Here is a 22077-nt window from a genome sequence, read left to right on the forward strand (position 1 = left end):
CTGAAACCTGTTTGTGAGGACAAGCCTTATGTGAATGAAATTACAAATACTGCTCATGTGTACATTGTGTGGCTGGTGAGTCTTGCCCACATGCTCAGGGTTTAGCTGATCGCCATATTTGGGGTCGGGAAAGAATTTTCCTCCAGGGCAGATTGGCAGAGGCCCTGGGGGATTTCGCCTTCCTCTGCAGCATGGGGCACGGGTCACTTGCTGGAGGATTCTCTGCACCTTGAAGTCTTTAAAACATGATTTGAGGACTTCAATGGTTCAGACATAGGTTAGGGGTTTGTTGCGGGAATGGGTGGGTGAGATTCTGTGGCCTGCGTTGTGTAGGAGGTCAGACTAAAGGATCATAATGGTCCTTTCTGACCTTAAAGTCTATCACTCTATGACTCATTCTCAGCATGTTCAACAGTAATAATCAAGACATGGAGCGTCTCATAGGAATTAATAAAGACCAGCTGGGATGAACTGATGGCCTGAGTCTATACCTCTGGCTGTTTACTCCAGCTAGTCACTAATCTGCAAAAAATGCCTTGTGTCAAGGTAATTAGTGCTATTATCAAATGACACTAAATAAAAAGCTTAATAGCATTTTTTCTTAAATTCTGTCTCGTGTATTCTGTGAAAAGTGATTGTGTGTGTGCGTGTGCATATGAGAGAGAGAGAGCAGAATGCATCTGCTCTATCTGGCACTCCAGTTTGGCTATAGAAAGAAAACATACTGCAATGTCTGCCCTTCCCTAGCAGGCAGTGTTTCTGTGGTGCTGTTGATGCTGGGATATTCCATGCTCCAGTATACATTCCCATACAAAAAACAATTTCCAGTTAAGGTTGGTAGACTCCATAGCCCTTCAAAACAAACTGTAAAAAGCAAGGAACTAGCAGTTACATCATTCAACACCTCATCTATGCTCCATTCATCACTTGGTTATGAACAGGATCAATTGGCTGGGTAGAACCTAGCAAGGCTGCAGCACAGCCAGCAGGCCACATGCAGCTGCAGCTGGCAAGAGGAGCTACAACTGCATTTGGCAGAGCAAATGTGTTCGGGCTGCCTATGGTGAGATGGGACAAAGAAATGCCTGTGGGTTGAGGAGGCGCTGCAAACTTTGCACAGTAGTGCAGGCTTTCTCACAGTCCGATTGCAAGGCGGTGATAATACTTCAAACTTTTGATTAAAGAATCTGTTCTGACAAGTCACTTTACTGCCACATAAGATTAAAGTGTTAAATAGACCCCAAAAAACCCTCTTAAAAATAAAATTAAAGGTAGCAGACCCTATATCAGATCATAAAGCTGCTGCTGCTTACACACGTAATTCCTTAGCTGCACTTCCTGGGCCCAATTTTCAGACCTGGACTTTTGACTTTTGTGAATCCAGTTTGTGTATGGAAATTGGGTGTTAACATTTTTTCAGGTAGTCAGAGGCTGATAGAAAAATTGGCCTTTTGTATCTGACAGTATCTTCAAGTTGGCAACTTCCTGTGTGGGTATTTGGTATTCAGGATCATTTTATTAAAAAGTTAATAAGAATATTTTAAATTGAGCATTTTGGTGCTTTCAGATCAAATAACCTTAGTTGTAACACTGATTCTTGAGTTGCTACGGTCCTTTTTAAAAATTCCTAAATATAACTATACTATCATGATCTCAAACATCCCCTTGGCTTCACCAAGAGTGCCAGTTTTGATCACATGCTTGACAACTTCACCCACAATCACTGTGTTGTATGGATAGAACACCCTCCCCCAAAAAACAAATCTGTAAAATCACTGTTGTAGTTTCCTTCAAATCCCTCCTTAATACTCACTTCTACCAGGATGCTACAGCAAGCGGTAAGCTGATAATAGCTAGGAAGGTGGTGAGCTGAGACTACTGCTTTTGATCTGCCTGTTTGTTTTCATTAATAACAGACAAACAAAACCCCCACAACTCTCCCTTACCCACATTACATCTTGTCTTAAACTACACTGTGAGCTCTTTGGGGCTGCGACAGAGTGGGATATGTCTGTATCCAATTGTGAACTCCATTTTGTAACCTCAATTTTAGGACTGGAACTGGGAAGCTGCCAGGAGCAGGAGTGCCAGAGACTCTGGGAGGGGCGGCCTTGAAGCCAGAGGCTAAGTTTTATGAGTTAAGACAGTTTTTTTTGGTGGGGGGGGGGGGGGGGGGGTGTGTGCTAACCTCTTTTAAGGAAAAAAACCTCCTTGCAAAATAGTGGGTGTGGCAGCACATGATTTGGAGCTGGAGAGAAACCTGTCCTGGTGATATTGATACATTTTCAGCAGTGAAGTGGAGGACTCAGTAAATTCTTGAAAAGGGCAGGAATGCTAAGGGGGTTCATAGGGAGAAGGTGTGACGGAGTAGGGAGTATTAACCTGGTATTGTTGCATGGGAGTTTTACTAGTTTACTGTCTTCTGCTAACACGGGGTGTGCCTCCGTTTCCCTGGGGTACTGCACCAGTACTAGATGGTGATGGGAAATAAGGGTATGACTTCACTGAGGGATGATACTTGATGGCCAACACGTAAACAATGGCAGCTGCCCTTCGTAACCTGAGCCCAGGAGGAGGTTGGGGCCAGCCGGGGGTCTGGCTGCGTGAGGCAGCAGGAAGGGGTTTCAGTTGGGAGCTGGCTGGGGAGACGGGGGGAGGCCCAGAACCTGGGTCTGGGCCCCCCACCCCCCAGAGGGACCTGACTGAGGGGTCCTGTTTTCTGAACCTACAAGCTCTGTTTCAGACAGTGTTCCTGTCATCTAATAAACCTTCTGTTTTGCTGGCAGGCTGAGAGTCACGGTGAATTGCAGGAAATGGGGTGTGCAAGGCCCTGACTCCCCCACACTCCGTGACAGAAGAAGAAAGGGAAACCTAGATAGAGGGGAAGAGGGATTGTGTAAGAGTCCAGAAACAGAAGAAAGTATGAGTGATTTGGGAGAGGGAGAATATTTAAAAAAAAAAAATTCAGGAGAGATGAGTGAAATCGTGGCTCCATTGAAGTTAATGGCAAAACTCCTACCTCTGCAACAATGGAGGATGCTTACTCAAAGGTATTTCTGCATGAAAAGTCTTTCCTTGAAATTTCTCTTATAACAAGAAAGCCATGTTAATTATGGTACTTAGTAAAGGGAAAATCAAGGTTAGAAATGCTTTATGCTGTGATGTTTTTGTCCTTCCTCATTTCCAGACTTCCCAAAGGGACCTTCAAATGAAGGAGAGTAAACAGTAATACTATGCAGTTAAATGGTCTTTGTGTAACAGTAGGGATGCAGTGATATCACAACAACCCCTCAGTCATAGGCGCCAACTCCATGGGTGCTCTGGGTCTGGAGCACCCACAGAAAAAATAGTGCTCAGACCCACTGGCAGCCCCATGGATCAGTGCCTCCCCCTTGCCAGTGGGCCCTGCCAATCAGTTCCTCCTCCTCTCTCCCAATGCCTCCTGCCCACCATGATCAGCTGTTCAGCGCCATGCAGGAAGCGCTGAGGGGGAGGAGTGGGTGCAGGAAGAGGCGGGGGAAGGGGCGGAACTGGGTGGGACAGAGCAGGAGCAGGAAGAGGCAGGGTGGGAGCGAAGCAGGGTTGGCGCACCCACAGGAACACAGGAAGTCAGCACCTATGCCCCCAGTAGTATATTGTAGCAGGGTTGCCACTTACTGAGCACCCCCTTTTGGCCAGAGGTCACTTTGAAGGCACCTTGCCTCTGTTAGCCCCCTCTTGCAAGCCCCTTAAGAACTCCACACACACAGACGCTTTCTCTTGTGGCTAGCAGCACCCTCCACCCAGGGCTGGTTAAATAACAAATGTTTCAAAATCATCAGGGTCCCAAAATTAAAGTCCATAACCGTAACACAGAAAGTCATACTCAGCCCTAGTTCTTCTGCCCCACCCAAAGCCACCAGTCCCAACCCTTTCTAGCTGGAGCTCTAGCCATGGCTTCCTTCTCTCGTCAGCTACCCCCTGCAGCTTTCCGCTGCTCTTTATAAGGAATCCCCTGATCCAGCCCAGGTGTGCCTCCTTCGTAATCATGGTTGTGTGGCCCCAGACCCTCCAACCCTTAAGGGGCAAGCCACCGTGTTACATACATACTACATCAATTTTTCTAAGTATTATTGTTCTGAAAGCTACTTTCTGAAATCAAACAAAAACTGACAACTATTTTAAAGAAAAAAGTGTGTCAAACCATAAGTTATGTGCGATTAGTTTTGATAGGGATTCTTGTTTCCCTAACATAAGGGGTTGCATATTCTTGAGATATGCAAAGAATCATAATTGTATTTTATTCCTCTACTTAATACCATTTTATAAAGTGGTGTTAGGTTACATATTTTGTGGAGTAGCATGGTGATCTGTTTGAAGAAGTATCATAGTCCTGACATGTGTGTTTGTTGGGAGAGAATTACATGTGTTTGGAATCCTCTTCATAGCTTTCATCCAGTCCATTTCTTAGTATCAAACAGGCCTTTTGAAGACCCAGTAAGTCAGGAATCAGTTACCATTTTAACTAACAAGATGTGAGTTTAATGCTTTCTTTAGACATTACCGACTGTATTACTGTTAAATGAATTGTGTCTACTAGACAAAGCTACTATTACTGATTCTAACTTGTACAATAACTCCCTTTGACTGATCTGGTTGTCTGTCCTAGGTCTCTTGACAAATTAAAAACAAAAGATTTCTTTCTGTTTTTGAAAACTAAAGCATAATTTTTCAGGTGTGCTAAAAATTACTTGCATTTTGGATGGCTATTTGGAAATAAAACATAATGAGGGGTTAATACAAAATTATGGGTAATAAGTTCATTAAATTGTGTTTTATTAACTGGTATTGAGCTACATATGTGAACTGCTCTTTTTTCTGTGTAATAAGTAAAGTCTATTATAAAATTGGCAGATATCTCATAATGTTTCTAAAAGGTTATTAAAGTAACCTACAATAATAGTACTATAATTCACACAGTAATGGTGTGTGGTGTTAAAATAATACAACTTGGGGGAGGATAAGTAAATTATCTCAGAATAAATCTTAACATAATCAAATCTGATAAAACTTTTCCAGAATAACATTTACAAAAACAGCCCCTACACCTCCACCACTATGCCAAGTAAATCTAATAACCTGATGAAGCAAAAAGAGCAGAAGACTCTGTGAAATTCAGTTTGAAAAAAATGCATGAAAGTACAAATGGAAAAACAACACACACAATACATGCCATAGTCAGTAACAGCTTGATCCAAAGTCCTTTTAAGTCAGTGGTAGTCTGTCCATTGACTTCAGTGGACTTTAGGTAAGTCCTTAGTAGGAGGAAAGAGACCTAGGGTATGTCTACACTACGAAATTAGGTCGAATTTATAGAAGCCGGTTTTATAGAAATCGGTTGTATACAGCCGATTGTGTGTGTCCCCACATAAAATGCTCTAAGTGCATTAAGTCGGCGGACCGCGTCCACAGTACCGAGGCTAGCGTCGACTTCCGGAGCGTTGCACTGTGGGTAGCTATCCCACAGTTCCCGCAGTCTCCGCCGCCCATTGGAATTCTGGGTTGAGATCCCAATGCCTGAATGATGCAAAACAGTGTCGCGGGGGGTTCTGGGTACATGTCGTCAGGCTCCTCCCCCTCCGTCAGAGCAACGGCAGACAATCGATTCGCGCCTTTTTACCTGGGTTACCTGTGCAGACAACATACCACGCCAAGCATGGAGCCCGCTCAGCTCAGCCCAGCTCACCGTCACCGTATGTCCTCTGGGTGCCGGCAGACGTGGTACTGCATTGCTACACAGCAGCAGCTAATTGCCTTTTGGCAGTAGACGGTGCACTATGACTGGTAGCCTTCATCGGCGATCTGGGTGCTGGCAGACGTGGGGCTGGCAGACGTGGGGCTGCATCGCACACAGCAGCAGCCCCTTGCCTTTTGGTAGAAGATGGTATATTACGACTGGTATCTGTCATCATCGTACTGCAGTGGCTGTCAAGCATGGGCACCTAGGCAGACATGCTCAGTCCTATAGAACTGTCTTGATGATGATGGCTATCAGTCGTAGTATGCTATTTTCTGCCAAGCGCCCAGTATTTTCTGCCAAGCACCCAGAAGATGCCGAGGGCTATCAGTCATGCTGCACCGTCGTCTGCCAGCTTAAGATGTAAAAAATAGATTTGTTCTGTATTCATTTGCTTCCCCCTCCCTCTGTGAAATCAACGGCCTGCTAAACCCAGGGTTTTGAGTTCAATCTTTGGGGGGGGCCATTCTGTGTGACAGTTGTTTGTGTTTCTCCCTGATGCACAGCCACCTTTGTTGATTTTAATTCCCTGTACCTGTACGCCATGTCGTCACTCGCCCCTCCCTCCCTCCCTCCCTCCCTCCGTCAGATACTAGTTTCGCGCCTTTTTTCAGACCAGATGCCATAGCACTGGGATCATGGAGCCCGCTCAGATCACGCGGCAATTATGAGCACTATGAACACCACGCGCATTGTCCTGGAGTATATGCAGAGCCAGGACATGCCAAAGCAAAACCAGGACCAGCCGAGGAGGCGATTGCAGCGCGGCGACGAGAGTGATGAGGAAATTGACATGGACATAGACCTCTCACAAGGCACAGGCCCCAGCAATGTGCAAATCATGGTGTTACTGGGGCAGGTTCATGCCGTGGAACGCCGATTCTGGGCCCGGGAAACAAGCACAGACTGGTGGGACCGCATCGTGCTGCAGGTGTGGGACAATTCCCAGTGGCTGCGAAACTTTCGCATGCGTAAGGGCACTTTCATGGAACTTTGTGACTTGCTTTCCCCTGCCCTGAAGCGCCAGAATACCAGGATGAGAGCAGCCCTCACAGTTGAGAAGCGAGTGGCGATAGCCCTGTGGAAGCTTGCAACGCCAGACAGCTACCGGTCAGTCGGGAATCAATTTGGAGTGGGCAAATCTACTGTGGGGGCTGCTGTGATCCAAGTTGCCAGGGCAATCAAAGACCTGGTGATATCAAGGGTAGTGACTCTGGGAAACGTGCAGGCCATAGTGGATGGCTTTGCTGCAATGGGATTCCCAAACTGTGGTGGGGCGATAGACGGAACCCATATCCCTATCTTGTCACCGGAGCACCAAGCCACCGAGTACATAAACCGCAAGGGGTACTTTTCAATGCTGTTGCAAGCCCTGGTGGATCACAAGGGACGTTTCACCAACATCAACGTGGGATGGCCGGGAAAGGTACATGATGCTCGCGTCTTCAGGCACTCTGGTCTGTTTCGAAAGCTGGAGGAAGGGACTTTCTTCCCGGACCAGAAAATAACCGTTGGGGATGTTGAAATGCCTATCGTCATCCTTGGGGACCCAGCCTACCCCTTAATGCCATGGCTCATGAAGCCGTACACAGGCAGCCTGGACAGTAGTCAGGACCTGTTCAACTACAGGCTGAGCAAGTGCCGAATGGTGGTGGAATGTGCATTTGGACGTTTAAAAGCGCGCTGGCGCAGCTTACTGACTCGCTCAGACCTCAGCGAAAAGAATATTCCCATTGTTATTGCTGCTTGCTGTGCGCTCCACAATATCTGTGAGAGTAAGGGGGAGACATTTATGGCGGGGTGGGAGGTTGAGGCAAATTGCCTGGCCGCTGATTACGCGCAGCCAGACACCAGGGCGGTTAGAAGAGCACAGCAGGGCGCGGTGCGCATCAGAGAAGCTTTGAAAACGAGTTTTGTGACTGGCCAGGCTACGGTGTGAAATTTCTGTTTGTTTCTCCTTGATGAACCCTCTGCCCCCCCCACCCGGTTCACTCTACTTCCCTGTAAACCAACCACCCCACCCTCCCCTCCCCCCTTCGAGCACCACTTGCAGAGGCAATAAAGTCATTGTTACTTCACATTCATGCATTCTTTATTAATTCATCACACAACTAGGGGGATAATTGCCAAGGTAGCCCGGGATGGGTGGGGGAGGAGGGAAGGAAAAGGACACACTGCAGTTTAAAACTTTAACTCTTATTGAAGGCCAGCCTTCTGATGCTCGGGCAATCATCTGGGATGGAGTGACTGGGTGGCCAGAGGCCCCCCCACCGTGTTCTTGGGCGTCTGGGTGAGGAGGCTATGGAACTTGGGGAGGAGGGCTGTTGGTTACACAGGGGCTGTAGCGGCGGTCTCTGCTCCTGCTGCCTTTCCTGCAGCTCAACCATACGCTGGAGCATATCCGTTTGATGCTCCAGCAGCCGGAGCATCGACTCTTGCCTTCTGTCTGCAAGCTGATGCCACCTATCATCTTCAGCCCGCCACTAGCTCTGTTCATCTCACGATTCAGCCCGCCACCTCTCCTCTCGTTCATACTGTGCTTTTCTGTAGTCTGACATTGACTGCCTCCACGCATTCTGCTGTGCTCTTTCAGCGTGGGAGGACATCTGGAGCTCCGTGAACATATTATCCCGAGTCCGCCGTTTTCTCCTTCTAATCTTCACTAGCCTCTGTGAAGGAGAAACATTTGCAGCTGGTGGAGGAGAAGGGAGAGGTGGTTAAAAAAGACACATTTTAGAGAACAATGGGTATACTTTTTCACGTTAAATTTTGCTGTTCACATTACACAGCACATGTGCTTTCGTTACAAGGTCGCATTTTTCCTCTTATATTGAGGGCCTGCCGGTTTGGTGTGAGAGATCACTCACGCAGTGCCAGGCAACAGATTTTGGCTTGCAGGCAGCCATGGTAAGCCACAGTCTTTTGGCTTTTTTAACCTTCTTAACATGTGGGAATGGTTTCAAACAGTAGCGCCCTCATTTCCCATACCAAGCACCCGTTGGGTTGGCCATTTAAAATGGGTTTGCAATGTAAAAGGAGGGGCTGCGTTTCTGGGTTAACATGCAGCACAAACCCAACTAACCCCCCTACCTCCCACACCCAATTATCGGGGATGATCACTTCACCCCTCCCCCCCACCGCGTGGCTAACAGCGGGGAACATTTCTGTTCAGCAGAGCAGGAAGGGGCACCTCTGAATGTCCCCTTAATAAAATCGCCCCATTTCAACCAGGTGACCGTGAATGATATCACTCTCCTGAGGATAACAAAGATAAGGAATGGATGTTGTCTGCATGCCAGCAAACACCGGGACCATACGCTGCCATGCTTTGTTATGCAATGATTCCAGACTACGTGCTACTGGCCTGGCGTGGTAAAGTGTCCTACCATGGCGGACGGGATAAGGCAGCCCTCCCCAGAAACCTTTTGCAAAGGCTTTGGGAGTACATGAAGGAGAGCTTTCTGGAGATGTCCCTGGAGGATTTCCGCTCCATCCCCATACACGTTAACAGACTTTTCCAGTAGCTGTACTGGCCGCGATTGCCAGGGCAAATTAATCATTAATCATTAAACTCGCTTGCTTTTAAATCATGTGTAATATTTACAAAGGTACACTCACCAGAGGTCCCCTGTGTGCCCTCAGGGTCTGGGAGCACGCCTTGGGTGAGTTCGGGGGTTACTGGTTCCAGGTCCAGGGTTATAAACATATCCTGGCTGTTGGGGAAACCGGTTTCTCCGCTTCCTTGCTGCTGTGAGCTATCTACATTATCTTCATCCTCATCTTCCTCGTACCCCGAACCCGCTTCCCTGTGTGTTTCTCCAGTGAGGGAGTCATAGCACACGGTTGGGGTAGTGGTGGCTGCACCCCCTAGCATGGCATGCAGCTCCGCATAGAAGCGGCATGTTTGCAGCTCTGCCCCAGACCTTCCGTTTGCCTCTCTGGCTTTGTGGTAGGCTTGCCTTAGCTCCTTAATTTTCACGCGGCACTGCTGTGCGTCCCTGTTATGGCCTCTGTCCTTCATGGCCTTGGAGACCTTTTCTAATATTTTGCCATTTCGTTTACTGCTACGGAGTTCAGCTAGCACTGATTCATCTCCCCATATGGCGAGCAGATCCCGTACCTCCCGTTCGGTCCATGATGGAGCTCTTTTGCGATCCTGGGACTCCATCACGGTTACCTGTGCTGATGAGCTCTGCGTGGTCACCTGTGCTCTCCACGCTGAGCAAACAGGAAATGAAATTCAAAAGTTCGCGGGGCTTTTCCTGTCTACCTGGTCAGTGCATCTGAGTTGAGAGTGCTGTCCAGAGCGGTCACAATGAAGCACTGTGGGATAGCTCCCGGAGGCCAATAATGTCTAATTCCGTCCACACTACCCCAATTCCAACCCGCTAAGGCCGATTTTATCGCTAATCCCCTCGTCGGAGGTGGAGTAAAGAAACCGGTTTAAAGGGCCCTTTAAGTCGAAAGAAAGGGCTTCGTCGTGTGAACGTGTCCAGGCTTAATTCGATTTAACGCTGCTAAAGTTGACCTAAACTCGTAGTGTAGACCAGGCCCTAGAGTGATAATGGACAGCACAATAGACATAAATTTGCAGTGTATTATGACTGCAGAAGGGCCAGTGCATTTTAGCTCTTCATAGCCAAAGCACCAAGTCAGTGTGCCTGGAGGCAATAGCATGTATGGCTCAGGTATGTAGCAGTAACTGGACTATTACAGTTGCTTCTGGACCACACATTATAATGAAGATACTGACAAATTGGAGGGAGTTTGAAATAGAGCAGAAAAAAATCATGGCAATAAGAGGGATAGATTTGTGAGGAAAGATCTGGACCAGGAGTGGCCAACCTGTGGCTCCGGAGCCACATGCGGCTCTTTAGAAGTTAATATGTGGCTCCTTGTATAGGCCCCGACTCCGGGGCTGGAGCTACAGGCGCCAACTTTCCAATTTGCTGGGGGGTGCTCACTGCTCAACCCCTGGCTCGGCCCCCACTCCATCTCTTCCCGCTCCCTTCCCTGAGCCTGCTATGCCCTTTCTCCTCCCCCTCTCCCTCCGAGCCTCCTGCACGCCTCGAAACAGCTGATCGGGAGGTGCGGGGAGGGATGGGGAGGCGCTGATCAGCGGGGCTGCCAGTGGGCGGGAGGCGCTGGGAGTGGGGGAGATATGATGGAGGGCTGCTGATGTATTACTGTGGCTCTTTGGCAATGTACATTGGTAAATTCTGGCTCCTTCTCAGGCTCAGGTTGGCCACCCCGATCCGGACTGTTAAATTCACAATATTTGGTTAGGCAACAACTAAGGGGAGAGAGAGGAATATACCAGTCTGCAAATACATGAAGAATGTAAACAAGGAACTAGAAGAATTGTTTAGTGTGGTACACTCAAGTAGAACTAAGAGTATGTCTAAACTTGAAATTTTAGTAGTGTTTGAGCATGTTAACTAACAATTGTACATCACAGCATAAGGCCACTATACAAATATTCAGGTTAAACATGACAAGGAACAAATGTTTGTATCCTTCGCACACTAGAATTTACAGTTGTGGTAGTTAACTGGTGTTAAAACGTAACTCAACATTCCAGCATGAGTATGACATATCCCCTCCCCCCCGTGCTTTTGCTCCTGAGCTGCAGGGGGAACTGCTGTACAGGGAACTGCTCACGCATCCACCCAACCCCTGTGCATCCAGACCCCCTCATACCCAGACCCTCCTGACGAGCCCCACTCCCCCTGCACCTGGACCACCCTGATGAGCCACCCGCACCAGGATCCCCACCCTACCAAGCCCCAACCAGCTGCACCTGGATCCCCACCCCACTGAGTCCCACTCCCCCAGCATCTGGACCCTGCACTGAGCTCCCCAGACCCCCCTGCCGAGTTCTATCCCCCCCACACCCAGACCCCTCCCCCCCCCGCTGAGCCGCAATCACCTTCACCCTAACCCCCCTGCAGAGTGCCATTACCGTTGCATCCAGATTGCCCCACACAGAACCCTCTCAACCCACACCTGGACCCCCCCACACTAAGCCCCTCCACACTTGGATCCTGCTCAGCTGAGCCTGCCTGCCCACACCTGGTGCACCTGGCACGGAGGGGCAGGGCCCTGGGGTGTTTCTGGGTTAGGCCAGTCCTTGCACTGTCAAGGTTGGGTGCAGGGGGGAGGAGCTGCCTAGTTATTTCCCACCTATGAGCTAGATTGTACTAACAGCATTTAGCCTGCAATAAGAGGTGGTTCATGGAACATTATCCTTCAGAGAGACAGTCTGCCAGAGCTTCCTGGTGTATGGATCAGCACACAAACTGCTAGCACCCCTTGAAGGGATGCATCCTGCAATCTCTGACTCCCGTTCAGTGGGCTGTGATAGATAATAGTTTTGTTGTTTAATGTGCTACTGCAAGGCGTTCAGATACTACAGTGATGAGTGCAGTATAAGAACCTAGAGAATAGACTCAAAGCTGTAGTTTCTCCAACTCCTTGCTTTCTTCGGCATTGATCAGTAGCAACTCTGTTCCCCTAAACGGGTTGTGATTTTCATCATCGCTTATATGGGCTGCCAAAGGTGATGGAAGGCGTCTTGCTCCTTTCTCTCTTTGCCCCCGCTGTGTGCCAGCATAAGGGCTGGCCGTGCTCTGTCCCTCTGTTTGTAAAATCAAAATCCTGCTGAGTGGGGCAGGAATTTCTGACACTCATTTCAGTTTTTAAAAAAGTCACTTGGCAGAGCTAAAAACTTAGGCTCACCCAGAGACTACAGTGTAAGTGGAATCTGTGCTTTTGATTAAAGTTAATGGAAATGCTGAATGGCTGTAAGCTCCACAGCTCTTATGATAGTCTCATTAATTCAGCCAGAGATCACATGGTTCTTTGCCTCACTAAAGGAAATCTGCTACCAGTATCGCATGAAAATATATTTCTTATGTAGACCATAGCAGAGAAAGTTTGAGGATGAGTAGTGCACCTATTTGGCGATGTTAATCTAGAGATCTGTGCTTATAAGAAACATGTAGTATTTTGAGTATAGTACTTGCTATTTGCCCTCTATAGACTTGCACCTCTTTGCATTCTTTGGAATGTGGGCTGCTGCGTATCATTCTGCTTCTGAAAATGCCAGCATCAGATTGGATCTGAGACGTCAGTGTCATTACGTCAGATGACTTTAAAAAAAATACAAATTTAAAAGAAAAATGTGTCCTGCTCTTCTTAACTTCTCATTCTGCTGTATTGTTCTCCTTTTCCCTAACTCTTCACTCCATTCTCCCTGCATTTCCCAGTGGTAAAATGGAGGGGAAGAACAAACCAAGTGAGGCCTTTTTATTTTCTTTATTTCCACATTTGAGTCTATGCTTTGGCTGACACAGCTATGGAATGAGAAACTCAAGGAACTGCTTTATGGCCATTTCAGCCCTTTAATAAAAATATAATTTTACTTCTACAACATCACGTGTCTAAATGCTGTTAAAAGAATTGGTGCTCTTCCAATTGACTTGTTCTGGTGTCTAAATTATTGACAAAAGTATTTGGCCCAAAATTTTGATGTTTATATTTTTAAAGCTTACACAAAATAAATGTTTCTATTATTTATGTTTAAATCCCACCTAGTTGTTTTTAAACAAATAACATTCCCTGTGGTGTTTGCAATCCAAACACTGCAACAGTGTGAACCAGAAAGTGAAACTGATTTTTACCAACTTTCATTGTCCAAGTTAAAAAATGGAAAAAGTAACTAACAAACGGCAGATGTGATAAAAATATATAGATTTTTCATAATTTTAGGTGTAATAATTTTAAGAAGACATTAACAACAAATTAAGTGTTCCTTTAAATATCCATGTGGTATGTTTACTCCTCATATAATATTTCCTTTTAAAAAAAGAATGTAAAGTTATGCCGATATATTTCTTAAGAGCTAAATAGATCTATGTATAGGTTGTGAATTAGTACTTCACCTTTTGTAGGGAGCAGGAAGGTCAAAGGGAAAATTGTGCAGGTTGGTGCGATTCTAAAAATTATATATTTATACATATCGGTATAACGTATTGCTGTTATGTGGAATAAAATAATCTTAAAATAATCTTTATCCGGGATTAAGAGTTTCTGATTTACCAGTGACCTGTTTTCAGAGTATTACAAAATCATTATGTATGCAAGTACAAGATGAAAATGCTGTACAATGTGAGGTTAGAGAAAAGCAGTTTTACAGCAGCATAAGCAATGACTGTCGAGGAGTTGTACCTACCTTGCCAGATAAATGACTATAGTGTTTTAAGGAGAAATCTGCAGAGTAGAACTCACACCTAATGAAAGCTCCTTCTTGTGGCAGAAAATGCTTAAAAAGTACTATGGGGCCCATACACAGAAGAACATTGCTAGGGGTTTCCCCCCCCTGCTTGTTTCTTACATTAGGATTCTAAAGTTCTGACATCCTCCTTTTTGTTGGAGGACTCAAGAAAGATTTTTTGAAGACTTGGATGGTCACATCACAGGAGGATGAAACCCAAGCTGCTGCTCTCCCAGGGTCTCTTGAGAGTGGCCAGGGAAATTGACTGAATCAGGATTGAATAAGCATGGAGACTGAATTCTTCTTCTGTCCCTCAAGATGCTCTTCTAGCCAAGGGGTGAAGTGCATTGGCAGATCAGTATAGGGAGACCTGTATTGCCACTATCTGAGCTATCGCTGTTGTGGATAAGTGGAAGATGCCCATTTTCAGGGCTGTCTATCAGGGATCGTTCACCAGCCCTAAATTCACATGAAAAAGTAATACATTAATTAAAATAAACTGGGCATCAAGAGGGTTTTAAGTCATATTAGAGGAATACTAGTATGGATATTTGTTTGGATTTTTAGCTTTTTGCATAAAAATAAAATCAACATGAAATTTCATCTTAGTTTGAGGTGTCTGACAACTTAATCAAGGGATAAATAAACCAGACAAGGTTTCCCTATGCTGGTTATGAATTTAGTGGTTCATAACTTGTCTGCAAAAACATTTTCCATGAGGGATGATGGAAAGAGGGACAGAAAAGCTTTATGCTTCCATTTTAGCTATATTACAATTATTACGATTATATCATCTCTTTTACTTATATGCATGTCAAAGGGCCTTTAGCTAAAAACATAATTTGATTAAGGGCTGTAATCCTGCAAACCACTACTCCCTTGAACGATCCACCTTGAAGTTAATGGGACTACTTGCATGAGAGAGGATTGAGAATTTGGGCTCTAAGGTCTGATCCTGCAAAGGCTTACACAAATGCTTAACTTTACTGTGGTGACTAGTCCCATTGAAATCAGTGGAACTGCTCATGACAGTAAAATTAAACACACACATAGACCCTGATCCTGCAAAGACTTAACTTTGTCCGTCTAGGCTACGAGAGATCATTAACTTATGAGGTTAACATCCCAAAATGTTTAATTTTAGAGAATGGGAGTTCCATGTTAAACTTTGGTTACAAGGTTTAATATTTGGAATACATATTAATTTTAAAAATAGCTATAGGATTGCAAAAAAATTGCTGGGGAAAGTAATGCTCATTTTGTTTTCTGTATTCCTAAATCTTGGAAATAAAGTACTGTTTTCCAGTTTGTTGTTTTAATTGAAATGTTATAGATCTGCCTCCACTGTGTGTACAAACACCTTCTGGTCTTTTGTTTTAAATATATCCGTATATAAACATGAAAATCCCTGATACCCCATATCCATATAATATTTAAAATGTGCTTCTTCAGCTAACATTTAACCCCTCCTTCCCCCCACAGAAAAGAATAAATCCTTGTTCTAAAGGACTTGGCTAAAGAAATCAGAATTCTCATATTCATTGAATAAATACTTTCAGAATTTTTCAAAAATATTACTCACAAATATAAGCACCACAAACCACTTCACATAGTATTCTGCCCTGTGCTTATGCATGTTGTTGTTTTTACTAAAATGTTTACATAATGGTTGGGTTTGATGGTCCAACTTTGAATAGTAATTTGAGGGGAGATTAACAGTGCCTTCAGGCACTCTCAATCATGCATATTGTAGTGTTATGTATTTTTACTTCCAGTAATACTGATTTATGCATTTTCATGGGACCTTGTCAGTGTCCCTCTTTTTTGATCACTAGTATGATGGATTAACAGTAAAAGACAGCACCATTTTTTGTCTTCCTTTCAGGCTACTCATCTGAGAAGAGATTCTTGTCTAGCATGTTAGATTGTAGATGCTCACAGCTGGCAACTGCAAATTCTTGACTTTAATTGGTTATGTCAGACATGAAAGTGTTGTACAAAGAAGACCTGACACAGGAAGACAAAAGATCATTTTTTCCAGATCAGGGTATAGTTATGGACAGCTTCTGAATGTTATGGGGGGATGTCTTTGATCATTTCTGTTTTCCTCTTCTACCTGGGAGGGAGGGGAGAAGACATAATTGGGAGGTAGGGGATTGGAATAATAAACAAACAAGATATTGCTGGTCATGGCAGCACTTCACTGTGTACTGCAGACTAAAATAATTGAGAGATGTTTCCTTTTGCTGTGTTTTTGGGTGTTTAAAAATGTAGCTACTCACTGTGTTTATATTGTGAACATCTAACACTTAATAAAAGCAATCTTCACTTGGTTAAGATGAGTAATTTCTCATTTTGGAGCCACCCTGCTTTTATCACGTAACAGAATCTTATTTAAAGAACTACAGCTTTCCTTTAGATCCCATTTATATTCAGATCAATTTATAACCTTCTAATTCATAAGGTCATGTGATGGGCTATCATCTGAATCTTCCTAAGTATACTTTAAAAGATGCCTCACTGGGGTTTGTTGTTGTTGTGCTGTCTCTTACTCACATGAATAAGCATCATATAATACCCCTGATAATCATGTGATTAGTTGCTAAGCAGTGTGTGTATTTTGCTGTGGACAGGGAGTTAATAGGAAATGTTCCCCTTTTCACTCTCGCCTATTTCATATTGATGCTCATGTAAAAATGCAGTAAAGCATTTTAACCCAAAAGAATCTGCCTGTTTCCAGAACATGTAACACTGCTAAATACCAATCTTTACTTGAAATACAAAGCAGACTTTTTTTTAAAATGGGGCCAAATCTTAGTCCATCTGCCTAACTCGAATAAATGTCCATAGTGTAGTGGGGTGGCTGCCCTATCACTCCCTTTTCTGCTCAAACATGGCACAGCAAGTGCTCCCTGTCTAGTTTCCTCCTCTTTGGTAGTTCCACTGTGAGACAGAACTGTAGGTCACGATGTTATCCCCCTGCCTCAGTGAGAGAGAGACTTGCTAGTGCTAAACTGTGTGTCAGCTCCCTGGAACACTCAGTCAGTTAGCCACGCAAACAAACTCCTCAGGACTCTGCCAGCTGTTACTTTGCCTTGCCGCTTAACACTTTGTGTACCCAATTCCCCAAACTCCCCGAAGCGTCCGCCTGTAGTGTCCATCCCCTGACACTGGACACTCACAGTAATTATCAGGTAAGGGGTCCCCAAAGAGAGAGCGTACACACAGCTGGAAGGTTGCAATTCAGGATCAGATCCTTTATAACAACACCACACTGTAATCTATTTATGGTGAAAACAAATATAAGTTCATTAGCAAAGCACAGAGAATCACAGATTCAAGTGAGTATTGAGTCAGAATAAAGGAAACAGAAATGGTTACAAATAAAACAAAAGTATAACATGCTTTCTAGAGTCTAAAACTTAACATATTACATCCCTTGCCTAAAGCATTTTCTTACCCTCAGAGTCTTTCTTGCAGAGCTTGCTAGTTTTTCACTCAGTCCAGGATCCATCTTAAAAACTTGTTAAACCTTCATAAACAACGGGTGATGATAAGCAGCAGTGTGTCAAATAGTGGGGAAGTGTTCGGCTTCTCTGTTAGTCTATTTAGCACTTTCTTTAATAACCTGGAAGAAAATCACAGGTGATGTTAAATTTGTGGGGAGGGTTTGAGGACGCCAGTCCAGAGGACAGAGAAATAGTACAAAGGGACTCAGAGAGATAAGGAGTATAGGCAACAAATAATTACAGAAGATCCAGTTTGGGAAAATGCTGACTTTCTCCCCAGTTGTATTAGTCTGGAACATCCATAACTTAGTGAGAGGAAGAAACTTTGGAAGTGATATTTGGTAGAGGCCTGAAGATGATAAAGAACAAATTAGAGATGAGTTACAATGTGATATGGCTGTAAAAGTTGCATTTGGGGGCTGGATACACAAAGGCATCATGTCGCAGAGTAGGGAGGTTGACTTATTTGGGTGTATGTATCACTCTCGGTATGCGGCTCTGGTGCGACCCCACCTTGGGATCATTGAGTCATTGCTCTACCAGAAAGATGGGTGGGTTTACAATGCCAGAACAAAAAGGATCATAATTTGTAAAGAAAAATCATAAACCTAGATAAATATAGCTTGGCTTCAGGGTTGGACATAAATCTACAGAGGGAGAGAAATTATTTAGTGTTGTATAAGAAGGAATAACTAAATAGTGATGGGATCATATTAAGAAAAGCATCCTGACAGGGAAATTTGTTTGACTGTGGAATAGTCTCCCAATGGAAAGCCCCTTTGCTTGGGATTCTTAAAACTAGGCTGGACAAAAATGCTAGGACGTGTACTGTAGGAAACAAGCATATATTGACAGGAGATGGCCTGCAGGGTCCTTTCTATGTCTGCCTTCTGTGATTCTTGCAGGTCAGTGCATTCATGTATTCGCAGATGCAACACCTTGCTCATATCATACGCTCTCTGCATTGAGAGAAGAATCTAACAGGCTGTGTGCATTCAGCTGAAACTATAGCCTTCTGTATGAGGTTGCCAGGAGTGTTATTGAGTCCTAAAGGTTGATTGGCATATTGCATAAATATTCTCAACTATTTTGCTAACCTTGACCCAGACTGGCAGAAACCTGGGGGACAAGGACACTGAGGGCAATGTTGTATTGTTCCACTCTCTCCCCTCCCTCTGTAATTCCTACGTCAATGTTGAATGGACTCCATGGTGTGGAAATCCCAGCAGTTGGCATGGGATTTCTTGGTACTGTGACTTCCACAGGAGTGAGATGTCCGGGAGCTGGAGGGGCTGAGGGAACCTGTGATGGATTGAACAGGCACAAGGCTGTCATAGGAGTGTACCTGGTGAACTAGTGACTCCATAAAGATCCTCAGGTTTTGGGAACTGAACCTGCTGGTTATTCTGTGAGATGTAAAGCCTGATGCCTTCGCAACTGGTGATGTTTAAGTGGAAACTCCATGATGGGGACCTTGCAGAGTCTGAAATTTCCTACGTCTGATTTACCTAGTCTCATATTATATGATTAATATGAAGCAATTTCCTCTCAACATGAACTATAAGAAAAATAGATGATTAATGATGCTGTGCCTCTGACATACAAATATGTAGTTTCACTCAGTTTTTTCCGATGAGTAGATTTTTTTTCTCCCCTGCAGTTAGTAGACACTGTTAAACGGCTTTAATGCAAGTACTGCCATAAATCTACTGTTAATTAGGTCATGTATCAAGTATTGTCCCAACAAACACTATTGTAAATGATGGCTTCAGTTTTCCAAAATTCTGTTTTAAATATAAGGAATATAGATACAGGGTTTAAACACTGATTTAAGTATCTGAAATAAGGTTAAGCAACAATGAAAAGCGTCTGTTTGGGAGAAAATTATGAAGAAGAGTGTCACAGTCCAGGGTAACCACATTCGTATTACCCTCCTGTGGTCCACCAAGGGCACCCACTTAACAGTTCCTGGATCCTCAGCTGTCACCTCCCTGGAGCAGCAACCCACATCTCTCTCCCTCCTGACCAGTGGTTTTCTAGGCTGTGCGATTCCCTGCCTATACTGTGATATTCCCAGCAAGCCAGACTGCCTAACAGGCCAACGTCTGCACTTTACTTTCTCTGTGAAGGCTATGAACAGCATAATTGCACTCAGTTACAAGTTACAACACAGCTTTTTATAAGCAAGCAATTTATTTTTAAGGTGAAGGCATTACCGATAACACACATTAAAAACAATAAAAGATCGTACACATATGCTAATAAGCTTATTAGATGCCATCCATTAGCCTGAGGAGGCTATAGTAGGTCAAATCCTTCCAACCATTCTGCAAGGATTGGGGGCCCCCTTTGGACAGAAGGTCCTGTCCATTTGCCAGATTACAAAGAAGGCCCTGTGTCCGCTTAAATTTAGGCTATTTATTTACAGGTTTTTTCTTTGTTGGTTTCTGGAGAATTTAATTTGAACTACTTATATGGGAGCCTCCCCAAAAGGTGGCACCTCTCTTGGGGGATTGCAACCTGGCTGATTTGCCTCAGTTACCACCCACTGTTTTTAGTTCCTGGAGGAGCTGTGGTAGCCCTCTCTTATGGAGTAGATCACAATTATACATAAACCATTAATTTTAAACACTGGACTCCAAAAATACTGCATGGTGTTGCAATATTTCTTACATCTCCCCCCTCCAGAGATTAGATACAATCCTGGCCCACAATAATACATAAACTTGATACAATAAGGTCATTTAAGGATATTGCAGGAAATTGCCATATCTGTCACAGAGAGATTGTATGTTTAAAATATTTTCTTTTGTGTGGGAAATACAAATTTAAAATATGTGTCGCTTCAAGTCCAACTTTAGAGAATTCATAAAGATATATATATATATATATATATATATATATATATATATATATATATATATATATATATATATATATATATAAATGTATTGGAAGTTCAGATGTTTAACTAGACAATTATGTCCACGTTAGTATATTTAAAGTTGTTAAGAAATAAATCTACAGGTCTAAATTATTGTTTAGGTGGTACATGATTTTGTAATTACAGAGCCAATTAAAGATCCTTTTGTAAAATCATGATACTATAAATTGGGCCCATCAGCACAAATGATTCTCCATAAGTGTACAGAATGAGAATGCATCAACTTATATTTGTAAATTTTCTCCATACATTTCATAGTTAGGCAGAACATCTAACAATTAGTTAAATCCATGTAAACTTTACTTGCCTATTTTCATGTGGAGTTTGTGCATCTATTTAACTAATCTATGAATAACTCCTGGAGACAAAATGAAATAGTCTGGTAGAGAACTGCCAAAAATAGATCCTTGCCAGTTTTCCTGAGAAGCTGGCATCACTCGTTATCCTATCCTCCATATTATGTTTAAGCCAAAAATGTGTGGGGTAGCAGAGGGAGCTTCATGCAAACATTCTTCAGTGAGTAAGAAAGGGAACAGCGTAAATAGTAAGTTTAGTATATTCCAAAATCCACTGATGTCAGCAAACATCAGCAAAGCAAACTTTGTTTTTTGTTTTAAATCTTCTAATTTTAGGAGCAGGTTCCAGTTCCTGTTTATCATCCAACTCCTAGCCAGACTCGGCTAGCAACACAACTAACAGAAGAGGAACAAATTAGAATAGCGCAAAGGATAGGCCTTATACAGCACCTGCCTAAGGGAGTCTACGATCCTGGACGAGATGGCTCTGAGAAGAAGATTAGAGAGTAAGTTACACAAACTAGTAGTTTTAAGGTGGCGGTGGTTTATTTTTTGGTTTGTTTGTTTTTTGTTTTTTTAAATGACATTTCTGCAGGAGAGTGGATCTTGGGAGGAGAAGACTTTTTCTCTTTTTTGCCTTGTTTTATTCTTCATCTCACTTTCCTTGATTAGCAATGAGATTATATACCCTAGGGCAGGGGTGGGCAAACTACGGCCTGCGGGCCGGATCCGGCCCGTCAGGGCTTTGGATCTGGCCCGCAGGATTGCCACCCCCGTGGCGCCGTGGGCCCCTTGCCGCTCCCAGAAATGGCCGGCACCATGTCCCTGTGGCCCCTGGGGGAGGGGAGGCAGAGGGCTCCGTGCACTGCCCTCGCCTGCAGGCACCGCCCCCCACAGCTCCCAATGGCCGGGGGAGTTCCCGACAGGCAGCGCACAGAGCCCTCTGCTCCCCCTTCTCCAGGGGCCGCAGGGATGTGGTGCCAGCCACTTCTGGGAGCAGCCCAGTGCGTGCCGCTGCCACCCTGGAGCTGCTCCAGGTAAGCGGTGCCGAGCTGGAGCCCGCACCTCAAACCTCTCCTGCACCCCACACCCCAACTCCCTGCCCTGAGCCCCCTCCCGCACCCCTCCTGTACCCCAACCCCCTGCCGTGAGCCCACTCCTGCACTCCTCCCTGCACCCCTGCCTGGAGCCCCCTCCCGCATTCCACACCCTCTCCTGCACCCCAACCCCCTGCCCTGATTCCCCTTGTACACCCCGGACCCCTCCTCTGCCCCAAC

At 44.6% G+C, this 22077-nt stretch overlaps 1 protein-coding gene across 1 annotated transcript in view; it reads left to right on the top strand.

Moving 5' to 3' along the window:
• The window catches only part of RNF11 (ring finger protein 11), a 46809-nt gene that overhangs the window by 19919 nt on the left and 4813 nt on the right, over positions 1 to 22077 (top strand). The window contains exon 2 of the mRNA XM_065409291.1: positions 21137 to 21306. Within this exon, the coding sequence (XP_065265363.1) occupies positions 21137 to 21306 (170 nt within the window). The remainder of the gene's footprint in view (positions 1 to 21136; positions 21307 to 22077) is intronic.

Source organism: Emys orbicularis, chromosome 8 (assembly GCF_028017835.1).
Source record: "Emys orbicularis isolate rEmyOrb1 chromosome 8, rEmyOrb1.hap1, whole genome shotgun sequence".
In the NCBI taxonomy this organism is placed as follows: domain Eukaryota; kingdom Metazoa; phylum Chordata; order Testudines; family Emydidae; genus Emys; species Emys orbicularis.